The following is a 19,095-nucleotide window of genomic DNA, read 5'->3' as shown; positions in this document are numbered from 1 at the left end:
AATTTGTGTGGAAACACAAAGAGTCACAGATTGCCAAAAGACTTTTGATACAAAAAGGAAAAATATGAAGGTATCACACTCCCCAATTTCAGTATATATTACAAAACAACAATAATCAAAACAGCATGGTGCCAGATTAAAAGTGGACAGTTGGATCAATGGAGCAGAATTGAAAGCCCAGAAATCATCCCACATATCTACATATATGATAAAGGGGCCACAGCCATTCACGGGGGTAAAGAAAGTCTTTTTAACAAATGGTGCTAGGAAAATTGGATGGCCACATGTAAAAATGTGAAACTAGATTGCCACCTAATACCACATACCAAAATTCAATCAAACCGGACTAAAGATCTAAATTAGATAAGAAACTCTACAAGTTATAGAAGAAACTTTATAAAGTGAAACTTCGCAGGACCTTCACATCAAAGTGGTATTTGGAGACTTGGCCCCCTGGGCATGGGAAATGAAAACAAGAATAAGTAAGTGGGATTACATGAAACTAAAAAGTGTCTACATGTTGAAAGCAAATTACGCAAGGATATTCAGCAACCTGGTAAATGGGATATTTGTACACCACACATCAAACAAGTGGCTGCTATCAAACATCTATACAAAACTGGTACAGATCTATAATAGAAGCAAAAATAATCCAATAAAAAGTAGGCCAAATAACTAAATAATTTCCCAAAAAAAGAGATACACATGGCCCAAGGACATATGAAGAAATGCTCTATTTCACTTACTAGAGAAATGCAAATTAAAACTACAGAGATACCATCTCACACCTGAGAAAATGGCTTACATCAACAAACCACAAAATGCCAGGTGTTGGAGAGGTTGTAGAGAACAAAGAACTCTGCTACATTGCTGCGGGGAATGCAGACTGGGCAGCCTCTTTGGAAGACTGTATGGACAGTCTTTAAACAAATAAAAGTGGAGTTACCTTATGGTCCAGCAGTAGCACTTTTATGCATTTATCCAAAAGACACTGAAACAGTAACTAGAAGGGACATAGGCACCCCTATAGTCATATCTACATTATTTACAATAGTCAGAGTGGAAGCAGACTAAAAGCCCATCAACAGATGACTGGTTAAATGTGGGATATATACTCCGTGGAATATTACTCTGTAATTAAAAAAAAAAGACAATATTGTGTTGTTTGGGACAAAATGGATGTAACTGGAGGTGATTATGCTTAACAAAATAAAGAAAGAGATAAAGGACTACCTGATGGTTTCACTAACATGTGGAATCTAGAGATCTGATTTACATGAACTTGCCAAGAACAAAAACAAAGAAAACAACAGTGGCCAAACTGTTTCTAAGACTTTTGAGAACTATAGTGCTTATCTTTGGGAGGTGGGATGGTGGGGAAACAGATCTTTGCAGGTGACTGGTGTGAAACTATGCGCTGTAATCTTTCAATTCTGTAACCTACTATTAATCACAAATTTAAAAATCAAGAGGAGGGGCACAAAGAAGACTACTGTGGAAAGTATTGTCTACTCACACATATTTTGAGTATTTGTAAAAATGTACCCCTCAAACAAAACAGCTTTGTGAAACAACATTTCCTTATGAAAAGAAAAGGAAAAAAAGAAAGCTGACTAAATATAGTCCCTTTTCTCAAAGAGCTTAAAACCTAAATCAGAAAGACACATATGCACTAAACACTTGACTACATTTGCTGATACTGTTTCAAAATCAGAAAATAAACACACACCATCATCTTTTTTTTTTTTTGAAGAATGGGATCTAACTATGACAAATAAGGAATTATTGAAAGCATTCTAAGATGCCTTACCTCTTCAGAAAGGAAACTCCAAAGGCATTAATGTAATTCAAACAGTAGGAAGGAGCTGACTCATTTCAAACAATATTCTCTGATGTTTAATACTACAATAACTGCTTACTACTATTTATTAATTATCATCTTTTATGCTAGACAGGGTCCTTGTATTATAGGTTATTTTAATAACATTGTGTAAATAAGGCTGATCCATGCCCAAACACAAAAATGACCTAATTCAAATATCTCCATTAGAACAGCAACTGTCAAACAAGCTATACAATTCCTGCTAGCCAGATGTTATTTCAATAACAGTAATGCATCCATAAGATCCTCAATCGCTGATGTTTTCTTTCCTTTCTCTCTTTCTCTCTTTCTTTCTGTCTTTCTTTCTTTCTTCCTTTTCTTTTTCCCCCTAAATCGGTAGCATCTCTTTTCTCAGAATGTGAACCCTGCCAGAGATTTGTGATACAAAGCCAAGTGATAGGCAATGGACATCTTTCCTAATTAATTACTCCCATTAAAAGAAAAGAGTGTCATTGAATCTATAGATACAGAAGTTGTTCCATGAGACACAGCATCTTCTCCTAAACCTCAGATTCACTCAATTCTAGCAGCCCAGCCTGGAAGGTAGTCAAGTACGTATACCTCTCCTCTGTTCCGACTGTGCATAGTGCAAAAAAAAGAGAAAGGGGAGAGAAAGGAAAATGAAAAGAATACAGAAGCAGAAGAGGAAAGGGAGGAAAATCAGAAAAGGGCAGAGAATAAGAAACACCATGGGAGACTCTAAAGAGTGAAGGATCAGGAGGGGGGTTGTGTATATGGGGGGAGTGTTGCAAAGGCAGATTTTTATTGGAAGCAATTGAAACGGTTGCTATGAGACCCGCTGGAGCAGAGGACCAGCAGCCATCCCGATGCTGATAGTTTTTACCTCGCACTAAACCTGCCTTTTGACACAGTTTTAGAGTTGCTTAATATTTGAGCAAGCACCTGATCCCAGTGACTTTTTCTTTCTCTTTTTCTTCTGGGTCCCTGGGGGAAGATGGAGGTAGAAAACGAAGCCAGCTGCTCCCTCAGCAGCGCATCAGGCGGGTCCAGAGAGTACAAGGTGGTTATGCTGGGCGCAGGGGGAGTTGGTAAAAGCGGTAAGTTTTTCTTATCATATGCTGGAGAAGGGAACCACTGGAGATGCAACTCCATGAAGCAAAATAATCATAATGCTGATTCCATCAGAGGTTTGTTAGCTGCAGCTGTTAAATACCGGTTCTCTGGCAGGATGTTTAAAAGTGTAAGAACTGTTAAAGGAATATTGATGAGTCAGTCAGGAGACTGGAGAGACAGACATCTAGTGATAAAATAGAGAATTTGAAGCCGATCATAATACCTTTCATTGTAGATTGGGTGATATTTGATCGTAATTTGTGTTTTATTTTAGGCAGTAGCGTGATATCTATGCAATAGCCATGATATGAGGGGGGAGGGGAAAAAGGTGTTCTTACTCTCAAAAAATATCACTTAAAAAAAAAAGCAATGCTATGAATATTCAGTGAAGTACACAAATGCAAACAGTGGCAGGAAGGGTTCTCCCTGCTGATTGTTGTGTTTGTTTTTCTGATTAGGAACTTCCTGTCTCCCTTTCCCTGTCTGTGATCTAACCCAGCTTGTATGGACTTTGAATGCCAAGGAGGAAAGCTGGCTTTTGAAATTGACAGGGGCTTAAGGAATGATATTCATTGTGGGCTCTGTTCAGTGTGACCAAGCCACATTTTGTTATTAACTGAATTAAAAGGGAAAGTTACAAGAATGCAAGGTACTAGTGACTACACTGAAAAAAGAAAAATGTAAACTTTGTTTTGAAATATAAACAAAAATGGTTGTCAGCGGTAGTTTTCTTAAGAAGGTTTTAAGAGGTTTAAAATACAAATGTAATAAATTTGCAAAATAGATGTGTGTTGGTGTTAGAGGGTGATTAAGTGTTAGATATTTTAGAACTATGATGATAGTAAAAAACAAATGACTATATATCACCTTTCTTAGGAACAGAATCCTCCTATTCCCCACTCACTCCTGCAGTTACTGGGGCTACATCTTTGGAGGTGTCAAAGACAAAACAAGCACTAGAGTTACCACAGATACAAAATGTCAATAAAATGCAGTAGCTCTAATATTTACCTAAGTGATTCAAAGTTGAGGCCAGTATCCTTGACAAAGATACCAAAAAAATATATGTATCTGATAACTTTTGGGGAAGGTTCACCAGTGATAAGAAATTTGGCTGATCAGGACTGAGAAGATACCATGGTGATTATGAAGCAAAATTTCATGCCTGAAGATCCAAAGTCCCATGTTCAATACCCAGCACTGCCATAAGCCAGAGCTGTGTAGTGCTCAGGTAAACAGAAAAAGAAAAGAGAGAGAGAGAGAGAGACAGACAGACAGAGAGAGAGAGAGAGAGAGAAGAAAGAGACTTAGTTGATCAGTAAATAAAGAGCAAACTCCATGTGCAAATTGAAAAATTTGTTAAGGTGTAATACTCTACCATCTTACCACCTCTTCTTCCGAAAATTATTGTTGTTTAAAAAAAAAAAAAGAAAGTAGATTTGAATGTGTTCTGTAGCTAAATGATTGTCACAGTGGGGGAGGGGGGAAAGTTATATTTTCTAGGAAAGAAAGTTGAAGTGAAAATCTTTGCAACTGGGTATGAATGGGGAATTCTGGGAAAAAAGCATATATATTGAAAATATGCATAATAATTTGACTGGGGATGTGGTTCAGTAGTGGAGAGCCTGCCTGAAACATTGAGACCCTGAGTTCCAGACCCACAGCACTGCATTAAAAATGTGATACTTGACCTGGGGAAATAGCATAATTGTTAAGCAAAAAGCGTTAAGGGCTGAAGCTCTGTCTCAGGTTCAACTCCCAGCACCACCTTAAGTCAGAGCTGCTCAGTGCTCTCCTCTCTCTCTCTCTTTTTCCTCTCTCTCCCTCTCGCTTTCTTTCATTAATAGTACATATATTTTTAAATGATAGTGGTCTTAAGGGGGGAAATGAAAAGTGATCAGTTAGCATTAGAGGGAGGGATGCAGAAAGGCTGGAGGAAAATTAATTCACATAAACTAAAGTTACGTTGGAAAGAATATCGTCAGTAAAGATGCAATGAGAGAAAGTAGCAATACATTTTAGAGAAGAGGAGACATTTCAGGAAAAGGAAAGCCGCCAGTGACTTGTGAGGCAAGAGAAGGGCTGCAGTGGATCCATGATGTGCCCATGTATTTTATTTGCTGACCATATTTCACCAGAAGCTTGTTTGGGGGTGGGAGGAGAGGAGGTATGGGAATAGAGTGACCAGTTCATGTGTGCATGGAAATGGAGTCTGCAGAAGAGATGATGACTAGGACTGTCCTTCACCAGTAGATCTTTAGTGAAAGTCATACTAGGTCTCCTGTTTTGACTTCTCCCATCTATCACCTGTGATGAGCAATCCCTGTGCCCTTTCTAATAACTGGAAATGTTTGACATAACAAAATGACCAGAGTGGTGTCCAAGGATGCTCTCGTTTTAACCTTCCCAGTGTGATACAGATAAGGTTAATCAGGTAACCTCGGAAATAGTTACGCATAAAATGGGTAAATAGTTCATTTGCACTGGCTCTATAAATAGCACAACTGACTGGTACTTTAAAGAGAATATTACTCACACTACAATCTCAGGACTAGAAAATACTACCCGTTTGGGGAGATGTTTGGCATCAGAGTGATGGAATCATGAACCAAGTCTTCTTACCCTTGGACTATGTCCTGATGATTCATTTATTGTAATCAACTTGCAAATGTTCAAGGACAGAGTCTCGCCATGTGCGCTTAACCCGCTGTGCTACTGCCCAACTCCCAAGGACAGATTCTCAATATTAAACTTCTTTTGAAGGTTAAAGTGTTTCCTTGAAAGTCAAATTTTTTTTTTCCATTTAAAACCACTTAACATATTGTTAGCAGTCTGTATCAGGGGAGGTAAACTTTACTGTTATGCCTACCCACAACTTCAGTGGCTTCTGTGAAATGAGTACAATTCCTGTGGGTTGTATGCAAAGGGATTTAAGAAATCTGTTGTTTTGCAAAAACAATAACTAGAGATGATGCACTGAGCTATCATCTGTTTCTAATTTTGATAATCATTCTGTGTCTGCCTGGAACATGAATGAAAAATTCAATTTACTGGAACTATAACCTATTGTGATAATTTTTAAATGAACAGAATCTGAGAGATTTTCTGTGCTTAACAAGAAATTATTTTTTTCCTAGCTATATGTCAGTAAGTCATACTGTATGAGTAGTAACTTTTGAGAGGATTTTATTTACTTTGTTGCCCTTGTTGTTTTATTGTTGTAATTATTATTGTGGTTGTTACTGATGTTGTCCTTGCTGGACAGAAAAGAGAGAAATGGAGAGAGGAGGGGAAGACAGAGAGGGGGAGAGAAAGATAGACACCTGCAGACCTGCTTCACCACCTGTGAAGCGACTCCCCTGCAGGTAGGGAGCGGGGGGGGGCTCGAACTGGGATCCTTATGCCTTGGTCCTTTCGCTTTGTGCCCTGTGTGCTTAACCCGCTGCGCTACCGCCTGACTCCCAAGAGGATTTTCTACTACACTCCAATATTTAAAATTCATGATTGAAAAAAATGTATGTGCAACTAGAAATTTCAATTCACAACTAGTCAGTTACAAGGTGTTAAGTGGTGCTGCAAGGACCTGTGCAAGGATCCCAGTTCAAGCCTCTGGCCTGCCACCTGCAGGGGGCTCGATTCACAAGCAGTGAAGCAGGTCTGCAGGTGTCTATCTTTTTCTCCCTTTTCTTCCCCTTCCCTCTCAATTTGTCTCTGTCCTACCCAATAAAAGGGGGGGGGAAATGGCCACCAGGAGCAGTGGATTCATAATACAGGCACCGAGCCCAACCTATAACCCTGAAAGTTAAGGGGGAAGAAAGGGAGTTGGAATATAGTGCAATGGGTTAAGTGCAGGTGGTGCAAAGCACAAGGACCAGCATAAGGATCATGGTTGGAGCCCCAGGCTCCCCACCTGCAGGGGAGTCACTTCACAAGCGGTGAAACAGGTCTGCAGGTGTCTTTCTTTTACCCTCTCTGTCTTCCCCTCTTTTCTCCATTTCTCTCTGTCCTAGCCAACAACGATGACATCAATAACAACAACAATAAAACAAGGGCGGGAGTTGGGCTGTAGCGCAGCGGGTTAAGCGCATGTGGCACAAAGTGCAAGGATTAGAGTAAGGAACCCGGTTAGAGACCCCGGCTGCCCACCTGCAATGCAGTCGCTTCACAGGTGATGAAGCAGGTCTGCAGGAGTCTGTCTTTCTCTTCCCCTCCTCTCTCCATTTTTCTATGTCCTACCCAAGAATGCTGACATCAATAACAACAATAATAACTACAACAATAAAATAACAAGGGCAACAAAGGGAAATAAGTAAATAAACAAACAAATAAACAACAAATGGGAATAAAAATAAATTTAAAAAACAATAAGGGCAACAAAAGGGAATATATAAATAAATAAATATTTAAAAAACAGTTATAGAAAATGTAATTTTCACAAGTTCTGTACTGGTTCCTATAAAGAGAATGATAAAGAATTTGCATGGTTATAGGAATTTGAAAGATTTATGAACCATCCACTCCACAGTAGTTACAAGTCCTGTGTTTTTCATGGCCATACTCAACCCTCACCCTAAGCTGACTAGATAGTGCCATTTTACAAACAGAAAAACGGATCCCAGGGGCACATATTTTGTCTGATCACTGAGGTCTAATTTATGTAAGTCTATAAAATCCATTACAATGTAGGTATTAGGACTATAATTCCATGTATATCAATCATCTATAGCAAAGAAGTATTCAAAAGCTATAATTTAGAAAATAAGGCCTTTGGGGTCAGAATGGTGGCACACTCTAGTAACCGCATACATTACTATGCACAAAGATCCAGGCTCCGCCACCTGCAAGGGGAACAGCACTTCAGGAGCCATGAAGCTGGTCTATACCCTCCCCATGTCAACTCTTTCTTCTTTTTCTCTTTCTTCCCATTCTTCTTCTTCTTCTTCTTCTTCTTCTTCTTCTTCTTCTTCTTCTTCTTCTTCTTCTTCTTCTTCTTCTTCTTCTTCTTCTCCTTCTCCTTCTCCTTCCCCTTCCCCTTCCCCTTCCCCTTCCCCTTCTCCTTCTCCTTCTTCTTCTTCTTCTCCTCCTCCTTCTTCATCTTCTTCTCCTCCTTCTTCTTTTACATATCTTTTATTATATTTATTTATTTGATAGAGATAGCCAGAAATTGAGAGGAGGGGGAAGATAGAGAGAGAGACAGAGAGACTGCTACAGCCCTGCCTTACTGCTGTGGGGACTGGGGCCTTCAACCCAGTTCCTTGTGCATCGTAATATGTATGCTCAGAGAGATGCACCACCACCCAGCCCCCTCTCTGTGTTCTAAACCAATAAAATAGGAAAAAAAAGATGGGGGGGTGGGAAATGGCCACCAAAAGCTGTGGATTTATAGTGCTCCACTGATAACCTTAGTGGCAATACAAGTTTTTTTTAAAAAGAAAATAAACCTTATGGCAAATATTTTCATCTTTTTAAAACTTATTTTATTTGTGACCTACAAAATAATAAGATGAAAAAGTTACAGTTCCACCCCATTCCCACCATCAGAGTTTTGGGTTCCCATTCCCTCCATTGGAAATTGCAGTAGTTCTCCCAAGGTCATAGATATGGGTTGACTGTATGTCTTGAAGTATATATATATAAGAATCTCATCCATCTGTATTAAGAATGCAAAACTTTTCTTTCTGGTAAGATATATTTGGATATATATATATATATATATATATATATATATATATTAATATGTTTATTTAGACCAGGTCCAAGAAGGATGACAGAGGACCTAGTGGGGGTTGTATTGTTATATGGGAAACTGAGAAATGATATGCATGTACAAACTATTGTGTTTACTGTCAAATGTAAAACATTAATTCTCCAATAAAGAAATTAAAAAACATATTTTTATTTATTTATAATTGTATAGAGACAGAGAAATAGAGAGGGAGAAAGGCACCTGCAGCCCTGCTTCACCACTCGTGGATTTTTTTCCCCCTGAAGGTGTGGACCAGGGACTTGAACCTGGGACCTTGCGCACTGTAATGTGTGCACTCAACCAGGTGCACCACTGCCTGGTCCCTCATTTGGTTATTTATAACCTTATTTGAGTGCCACACAAAATTGTCACATTAAAAAATAGCACTTAATATTCCTGGGAAAAAGGTTTCTAGTATTATTAAATTTTCAAATACTGGGGCCAGGCAGTGGTGCACCTGGTTAAGCACACACATTACAGTGTGCAAGGACCCAGGTTTAGACTCCTGGTCCCCACTTGCAGGGAAGAAGCAGGGTTGCAGGTGTTTTTTTGTCTCTCTCTCTCTCTCTCTGTATCTCCCCACCCCCTTTCAACTTCTCTGTCTTTATCCAATAATAAATAAATAAATAAACAAAAATTTTAAAAAGAACAACAATTAAGTTTCAAATCCTGCTTGTAGTAACCTTGACAAAGTCAGATCAAATAATTTATTGGATTATAAGGTGCCCATGAATTGGACGTTCCCAACTCCTGACTTAAATGAACAGTTATGTACACATCTAGGCCTTCTGGATCATTAAAATGAAATGTTATATATAATGTTTGTGTTCACATTGACAAAGCATACTTATGAAGCTGAAGTTATATCAAATACTATCCAAGAAGGCTGTAAATATGAAGAAAAAAAGAAGGTAGGGGGATACCCTATTTAAGAACTGAAGAAATTAAGACCAGAAAAGTTAAGTGGATTTGTTAATTTCTTCACATAATAATTCAGAGTCAAATCTAGTGTGCAGGCCTCTGAACTTATTCTGTATATCATATGCTTCCTAAATTCAAATGAGACGCAGAAGGGCACAGAACTTTCTCTAAGCATACACAGAAGTAAGAACTGGAGGCCAGGGGTGGCTCATATAGTACTAATCACAAAGACCCACACAAGGATTCCCCCAAATCCCCACCTGTAGGGGGAACACTTCACAAGTTGAGAAGCAGATCTGCAGGTGTCTCTCTTTTTCTTTCCCTCTTTATCTTTCTCTCCCCTCTCAATTTCTCTCTGTCTATCCAATAAAAAACCAGGAGCAGTGGATTCATACGTAGTGCTGGCTCTGAGCCCCAGTGATAACTCATGAGGCAAAAAAAAAAAAAAAAGTAAGAATGGAGAAGGAGGTCAGGGGTAGGTGGTAGTGCACGTGGTTGAGTGCATATGTTACAGTGCACAAGGACCCAAGTTTGAGCCCCTGGTTACCACCTGCAGGGGGAATGCTTCACAAGTAGTGAAGAAGGGCTGCAGGTGTCTGTCTCTTTCCCTTTTTATCTCCCCTTTCCCTCTCAATTCCTGGCTGTCTCTATTTAATAATAAATCACGATTAAATTTTTTATTTAAAAAAGGTCAGTTTTTCTAGCTCAAAATTGCTTTTACATCAAAATCCATGAGGAAAAACAAACAAACAAACAAAAAACTAGAGGAATTATCCCACATGTCAAATGGGATTTACATAACTGAATCTAGTCTGCCAGACAGTTCTTGGCATTGCTTTGGTGAAATTCGCCTCATGTGAATCTTTAAGTGTAAAATACATAAAACATGAAAGTCATTGGGAAGGGTAGGAATATTATTTTTTCACTGAGAATATGAATGGTTTAAAATGAATGCAGTTTTGATACATGTGTGCAATTTCTGAGTTTTCTGTGCCACTCTCACCCCTAGCCTAGGTCCTCTGCCACCATCATGCACCAGGACCTGAAAGTGCCACCACCCCACCCCTGAGTTCTTTCCTTTGGAAAAAAAAAGTAGAGAGAATTGGGTTTGAGGATAAAGAGTATTTAATGGGAACAGAGAATAAAAAGGTACAAAATAAAAAAAGGAATTTGGGGATAATACTTGTTTTATGGAGGGATCTTGGTTGATGACTTGTTAGCAGACAGCTGGAAATTCCTGAAATTTTTTAATAGTTATCTTAAGAGACTGAAAGGCAGGGTGAGGGGTGGGTGGGCAGTAGAGCATCGGGTTAAGTGCACATGGCATAAAGCACAAGGACCAGCATAATGATCCTAGTTCGAGCCCCCGGCTCCCCACCTACAGGGTGTCACTTCACAAGCAGTGAAGCAGATCTGCAGGTGTCTATCTTTCTCCTCCCCACTCTGTTTTCCCCTCCTCTCTTGATTTTCTCTGTCCTATCTAACAACAATGAAATAAATAACAACAATAATAGTAACCACAACAATGATAAAACAGGACAACAAAAGGAAGAAAAAAAAAGCCTCCAGGAGCAGTGGATTCATGGTTTAGGCACCGAGCCCCAGCAATAACCCTGGAGGAAAAAAAAAAAGAGAGAGAGAGAGAGACTGAAAGGCAACACAAAGCAAATAAGATGAAAACATTAGAAGTATAAGGGAGCTTAGAATTTATGACAGTCTTTTTTTGTAAAGGGAAACCTCATTTGAAAATAAGCAATCATACCCTGCCCCACTCTCTCCTGCAATTTGTCTCTTATACATTCAGAGTTTTGTGTGGCAGTATTTTATAAAATGAAAACAATAACAATATTTTCTGAGGTAAACAGAAAGCAGTACAAAAGCAATTTCTTTGACTGCAATAAATGGCATAAAACGTGGAAAATTCAGCCCTTATCTGATGAATTAAGTCATGGCAAAGGAGTAAGAGCAGCACTCACATCCCTGAGATTCTTTCTGTGTTTTACCTCATTAGCAGAACTTTGGATCAGAAGTTGAGTGCTTGTCACTTCATGACCACAAGCTGTTTGAGCTCTCTGACTTGCAAAAACAAAAGGAGACAAGTAAACTTGCAAGTGAAAAGATTCCCAGACTCTAGGGCCTTCCACTCTCACTGGTAATTATTGCCACTCAAATTATCATTGCTCTCCACATTACTGTCAGCAGAAAGTAGCCCAGAGGTCCTATCCACTATTCAGTAGGAAATATACCTGCACAAGGACCATGGTTCAAGCCCCTGGCCCCCACCTACAAGGGAAAACTTGATGAATGGTGAAGCAGGTTTACAGGTGTCTCTTTTTCTCTCTCCCTCTCTATCTCCCCCTCCTCTCTCAATTTCTCTCTGTCCTATCCAATAATAATAGAATAAATGGCTGCCAGGAATCATAGATTTGTGCAGGCACCAAGCCATAGGGATAACCCTGGAAACAATTTAAAAAAAAAAGCTCATTTGGATAAGTACATGTGCTTTGTGCTTTGTCATGGGCAGGACCAAGGTTTGAGTCTGGTCCCGAATGTACTGAGGAAAGCTTCAGTGTTGTGTTCTTTCTGTCTCTCTAGTATTTCTATCTCTGTTTTTTGGCTTTCTTTTCTTTTTTCTTTTCTCTTCTCTTCTCTTCTCTTCTCTTCTCTTCTCTTCTCTTCTCTTCTCTTCTCCTCTCCTCTCCTCTCCTCTCCTCTCCTCTTCTCTTCTCTTTTCTTCTCTTCTTTTCTTTCCTCTTTTCTACCAGAAATATTACTGGATTGGATACCTGCATGCCAACTCACCAATTTTTGTAGTACTTTTTCCTTTTTTAAAAATTTTTTTTCTGAAATTTTTTTTTCGGAAAGAGTGAGAGATAGTGAGTAGAAGAGAGATAGAGTGAGAGTAAGAGAGATACCTGCAGCTTCCAATGGAAAGAATGGGGACACAAAACTCTAGTTTTAGGAATAGTGTGGAATCATGCCCCCGTAGTCTGTGGCAGCATAACAAGGCATGGTGACATCAATTGTGTTGAGTATGTTGAGGTTATCAGAGGTATAACAGGGTAAGGGATGAAGAGGAGAAACATCAAGAAATATAAACAAAGACCCAGAGGCTTCAGGACTAAGAGAAATGTGGATTTTAAAGATACTGTGGGAGTTTCCTCATGGCCTTAGAGCTTAAAAAGGCAATAGGTAATTATTTTAACCAGGTTAGTTGGGAGCTTGTTTTTCTTTGCAAATTCCATGGTTAGGATTTATCTTACTATACTTAACCTCACCATGTTTTATGCCATTTAATGATGCCAACTAATAACTGTATCTTAGATACTGATAGAAGGAAATGATTCAGATCGTTGTGGTCTCAGGTTGTAGGTATAACTTAGTACCTAAGAAAAAAGTTATTTTTAGAAATGCTTTAACAATTTAAGCCCATTGTCAGAGTTCAGTTTACAAATTAGAAACATTAAATGCTTAGACTAAAGGAATATATACACAGAACTAAAATCTAGGCAGTTAAAGAACTTGAAATATTAAATCAGTTTTTCTCCTGACATAATGAATTAAGAGTGGATTATATTATTATGAGATAATAGGAATGCATTTTCATACTGCCCCCATCACCAAAGGTCTGTGTCCCCACCCCAAGCCCCAGTATGATTGACCTGTAACTTCCCCTCTCCCCATAAGAGTATTATATTTTTCTGAAATATGTGGGACCCAGTCCAAGTTCTACTTCATGATTTCCTTCCTGTTTTAGTTTTCCAACTTCTATGAGTGGGATCATCCCATATTAATCCTTCTCTTTCAGGATTAACTCACTTAACATGATTCTTCCAAGCCCTCTGTTCAAGCTGAAGAGAAGGTAATACATTATTTTTTAATAGCTGAATAGTATTCCACTGTGTATATAGACCACAACTTTCTCAGTCGCTCATTTGCTGTTAGACATCTAGGTTGCTTCCAGGTTTTAGCTATTACAAATTGTGCTGCTATGAACATAAGTATACATACATCTTTTTGGATGGGTATGTTTGATTCCTTAGGGTACATCCCCTGGAGAGGAATTGGAGGGTCATAGGGTAGGTCCACTTCTAGCCTTCTGAGAGTTCTCTAGATTGCTCTCTGCAGGGGTTAGACCAATTTACCTTGCCACCAGCAGTGCAGCAGGGTTCCTTTGTCCCCACAGCCTCTCTAATATTTGCTATTGCTATTGTTTCTGATGTATGACATTCTCACTAGAGGTGAAGTGGTATCTCATTGTCATTTTTATTTGCACTTCTCTGACACTCAAGCATTTTTAATATGTTGTCCTTCTTTGGTAATTACTAATATCATCTCAGCAACTTTGGATTTGATCATTTATGTTTTTGTTGGTGATTTTGGTGAGCTCTTTATATATTTTGGTTATTAGAATTTTACCTGACATATGACATATAAAAGTCTCCCATTCTGTACAGATTCTTTGGTTTCTTTTTCTGTACAGAAACATTTCAATTTGACATAATTCTATGGGATTATTTTTATTTTGTCTTCTTTGCAATTGGATTTGTATCATTGAAGAAGCCTATGCAATTTAGGTAGAAAAGAGTGCTGCCAATATTGTCTCTAATTATTTGATAGTTTCTAGTCTAACATCTAGGTCTTTGATCCATTTGGAGTTAATCCACTTGGAGTATCTAGTGAAATATAGTGGTTCAGTTTCATTTCTCTGCATATTTCAACCCAACTTTTCCAACATCATTTGTTGAAGAGACTTTGCTTTCTCCATTTAATAGTTTGGGACCCCTTGTCACCAATTAGATGACCACAGGTGTGAGGTCTTATTCCTGGGCTCTCAATTCTATTCCACTGGTCAGTGTGTCTGCGTTTGTTCCAGTACCCAGCAGTTTTGATGATGCTGGCCCTATAATATAGTTTGAGTTCTGGGAGTGTGATGCCTCTGGTTCTGTTCTTTTTTTCTCAAGACTGTTTTGGTGATTCTAGGTATTTTCTGATTCCAGATAAATGTTTGTAGTTTTTTTTTATTATTAAATCTATTTTTCTTTTTTTTTTTTCACACCTGCAGACCTGCTTCACCACTCATGAGGCAACTCCTTGCAGGTGAAGAGCTGGGGGCTCAAACCAGGATCCTTATTCCAATCCTTGAGCTCCAATCCATGTCCGCTTAACCTGCTGTGCTATCACTCAGCCCCCAATCTATTTTTCTAAAAAGAAATAAATAAAGTTGGTAGGGACCTTAATGGATATTACATTAATTTTGTATATGGCTCCAGTAGAATATTCATTTTGATGATGTTAATTCTTCCAACCCAGGAACATGGGATATCTCTCCACTTCTTTGTGTCCTTTTATATTTCTTTGAATATTGGCACATACTTTTCAGTGTATATGTCTTTCATTTCTTTTGTTAGGTTCATTCCTAGTTATTGTATTGTTTTTGTTGCTATAGTCACCACCATGTCCATGTTCTTAAGTGATGATGTCCTCTGTATCACCTTCCATGGTCATTTAAAAAAATCTATTTATCTTTATGAGAAAGAGAGAGAGAGAGAGAGAGAGAGAGAGAGAATATGAACCTGTTGCCTAAGACATGCAAGACCTGTGCTTTACTGATGGACTATTTCCCCAACCTTTCCCAAGTTTTTGATCTGCCTGATAATAAGATCTTGGCATAGTGAATTTAGAATTATGTGAACAGTAAATTGAGCATACTAGGAAATTCAGACTTTTGTTCTCATCTATAAAGCAAGAATTAAAAAAAATTCAATGACTGATTCAAAGAGTATTTATAGCACAACATAGAACATGAGAAGTGTTGAATAATTCTTATAGTACTCATAGGTAACTGTTTTCAGTTGCTCATATTGAATAGTGTTTGACCTTCCACAGTGAACTTAAACTCTTTTCTGCATCCTTTTCCTCAACCTAAAAATGACATTCATTAATTTCACCTCAAAGCGCTGTTGGGTAGATGGCATTGGAAAAGATTAATACAAAAATATGGAACTATCATATAAAAGTATGAATTATAGAGAATGAAAAATTATGCATTGCATCCTAATTGAACTTGTTAAATGCCTACCTTCCTTCCTTGTTCCTTTTTTTTTCTCCTTACTTTCTTTTGTCCACTTTTTCCTACTTTCCTTCCTTTCTCCATCCCACACTTTTCTCTCTCAAGTCTTTTTTTTCCCTTGTTCTCTCACTACCTTCTTCTCTTCTTGTCTTGTTCCCTCCCCCTTTCCTTTATGTCTTTCTTCATTTTCCCCTTCATCTTTCAGAAAAATAAGAGAATCTACTTCTGCAGTAAAGATGTGGGTTGTGTCAAAGAGTCCTAGGACAATGTTATTTGGGTCAGATACTGTAATATATTGTGTTACTGCGTATCTACCTACTCTAAACTTACTCTTGCTCTCCGTAGTTTTACATTGACTTGTTTCACTGTTAGCCTATTGAGTGGTAACTTCAGTGACTATAATAATGGTGGTTCACTAGTTACCCTAGTGAACTGTCTCTTTATTCATCTTAATTGACCCATCACACACACACACACACACACACACACACACACACACACACACACACACACCCCACTGCCAGATAGAGAAGAATTTGAGAATAAAGTCCTCACCTATTAAGACAACTGTAAAGGGCTTGCTTCTTAGAGCAATCTCAGCTTATAGCAGAGCATTCTGATTGTGAATTAGGATTGGAATTAATTTCTCCAATATATGTGTTAATTTAATACACTTGGAATAAAAAGACAACCCCCTTGTTTTCAATGATAGCAATATTGCTTCAGTAAAGTGAGAAAAGCCATATTTAATAACATCAGATGAAGCTAATAATGACCCCTACACAGATTTTTTTTTTTTAGTTGGAAAAGAGGACTCTTCTTTAAAAAGGGCACAAGGGCACAAACAGCTGTTATTTGAAACTATAAGTAATTTAATACAAGGTAGTGGTGCACCAGGCTAAGCACACACATTACAGTGCACTAGAACCTGGGTTCAAGCCCCTGGTTCCCACCTGCTGGGGAAAAGCTTCACAAGTGGTGAAGTAGGATTATAGGTATCTCTCTGTCTCTTCCCCTTTGTATCTCCCTCTCCCCTCTCAAGTTCTCTTTCTTTCTCTCTTTTTAATAGTAAATAAATAAATATAAAATAAAATAGAAAGATCAAAATTAAAAAGGAAATTTAGCGAATTGTTCTAACCTATTGCTTTTTAACTTATCCCGTTCTACCATTCACTCTCTATACCAGCTTTGGGAAGATCATCCTATAATCCCACTTAGCATCCTTTCCTATTGAACAGTCTTCAATGAATTGCTCTTTGCCAAGAAGCTGACATTCAAAGTCCATAGGATGGCACGGAGACTCAAGTCAGAGGGAGCAGATATGCAGGAACCAGAAAACAGAGACAAGTATCTTGAGCCAGTATAGGTTAGTGAGGGGTCAGTAGAGAGTCAAGAATACCATGCAGCAGGATCTGAAAAGTAGAAGTGGGAAGATTCAGAAATGCTGTTGTAAAGTCTGAGAGTTTGGCAGAACTGTTTCTATGTAGGGAGCCGTATGTTCCATAATTTTTTCAACTCCCATCTCTGTCCTTCTCTTTCCCCTCTCTGTACCATACTCTAAAAGGCCACAGAACTGTTACCACATTACTGTATTCATTTTTCTAGACACAAATCTTGTTTCCGTTCCACTCCAATTTTTTTCTTATCTTTTTTTTTATTATTATTTATAAAAAGGAAACACTGACAAAACCATAGGATAAGAGGGTTACAACTCTATACAATTCCCACCACCAGAGCTCCATATCCCATCCCCTTCCCTGATAGCTTTCCTATTCTTTATCCCTCTGGTAGTATGGACCCCAAGGTCATTGTGGGATGCAGAAGGTGGAAGGTCTGGCTTCTGTAATTGCATTTCCACTGAACATGGGCATTGACAGGTCGACCCATACTCCCAGCCTGCCTCTCTCTTTCCCTAGTGGGGTGGGGTTCTGGGGAATTGGAGCTCCAGGACATATTGGTGGGGTTGTCTGTCCAGGGAAGTCTGGTTGGCATCATGCTAGAATCTGGTACCTCCACCCCAATTCTTGACACTTTTCTGTGTTAGACACATAATCATGTGAATTACATAATTATCTCCATTTTCCTTCCTCTCAAGTTATCAAATTTTATGTGTCCTCTCTGGTTTTTCACAAGTACGTCCTTCTCTTAATATCTTCCCTGTCTACTCTAGTCTTCATTTTCTGCTCATATAGTCATTTAAATTCTATTGTCTATTTAAAAACTAGTCACAATTACATAGGCTGTTCAAGCGTGCAATCTGGAATCTTAAAGTGTTATTTGATTTTTGTGTTTTTATTTAACTAGTCTCTAGTATATATGTTCTCACCCTGAAGGCAAATTCCTTGAGGGCAGAACTGAATGTTAGTTTGTCTTTTTTTTTCTCCCATGAACCTTGGTATTACATTCTCAAAACTACCTATAAACTTAGAACTTCCTTTTATAAATCTTTGAGAAGATGCAGAAAATAAGAAAAAAAGTAAAATATATTTAAGTAAAGTAGAAGTAAGCCATTTTTCCAAAATCCTGTGTTATAAAAGGCCATGGCTACAGCAGATGACTTTAGCACAAGTATAGAAATGGCCCGTTGAGCTCATAGGATTGCAATTTTGCAGAAGTCTGAACTCAGACCTGCATGAGGAGTATTTGTTGATAATGCATTTGAAGATGAACGTGTATGCTTTCCAATCAGGGCTTTCAACAACAAAAATAGACCTAGGCATGACTGATAAGCCAGACAAGTAGATGGGAATGTCATGCTACGAATGTGAACAGAGTGGCCCAGGAGCTAGTACACTATATATAGCACATTTCTCACTGCACCTGAGATCCTGGGCTTGCTCCCCTCTCCGCAGTACCACAAAGAGGTACAGTAAATGATGGAGTAATTTACTGATATATCTTCCTCTCTCTCCTTCTCTCTTCTCGCTCCAAAGATACGGAATAACACAGTGGTCTTAGAAATCACTCATCAGTATCGCACGTACAAGAGGCTGTGCATTCATTCTCAGGTATCTCATGACAAAAGAAGTGAGACTACATAGAACTACTTGCTACATGAACCACACACTGGGTTGGAGCCCCCTCCCCCAGCTGCCTTGCCTCCCCATATGGGAAAGTTTCACAAGCAGTAGAGTAGCACTTCAAGTGACTCTCCTCTTCTCTGTTGCTCTCTTCTCTTTCTATCTCACCCCTATGGAAAAAAAAAAAAAGAAAAAAAAAGAAATGGCTGCTGGGAGTGGCCAAGTCCTCTTGGGGACACTTAAATACAGTAAATAACCCTGATGGCAAAAATTAATAAATTCAGGAAATGTCCCTGAGCCCTGCAGATGCTATCCAGTCAGGTGCAGTATATATATCCTTTGCAAACTTAAAAAACAGAGACAGCTGATATCTGAATAC

The 19,095-nt window shown here is 38.6% G+C and overlaps 1 protein-coding gene across 2 annotated transcripts in view; it reads left to right on the top strand.

The window, feature by feature from the left end:
• The first annotated feature begins 2,664 nt into the window (after positions 1 to 2,664).
• Positions 2,665 to 19,095, top strand: part of RIT2 (Ras like without CAAX 2) — a 381,876-nt gene continuing 365,445 nt past the window's right edge. Inside the window, exon 1 of one of the 2 annotated variants that reach the window (XM_007528578.1) lies at positions 2,665 to 2,940. In XM_007528578.1, coding sequence (XP_007528640.1) covers positions 2,838 to 2,940 — 103 coding nt within the window. In that variant the 5' untranslated portion in view covers positions 2,665 to 2,837. The remainder of the gene's footprint in view (positions 2,941 to 19,095) is intronic. The other variant, XM_060172340.1, reaches the window with a different exon arrangement.

The sequence above is a fragment of the Erinaceus europaeus genome, chromosome 15 (assembly GCF_950295315.1).
Source record: "Erinaceus europaeus chromosome 15, mEriEur2.1, whole genome shotgun sequence".
Taxonomy (NCBI): domain Eukaryota; kingdom Metazoa; phylum Chordata; class Mammalia; order Eulipotyphla; family Erinaceidae; genus Erinaceus; species Erinaceus europaeus.
Note: the sequence above shows the minus strand (reverse complement) of the source record. Positions and strands in the feature narration are given on the sequence as shown.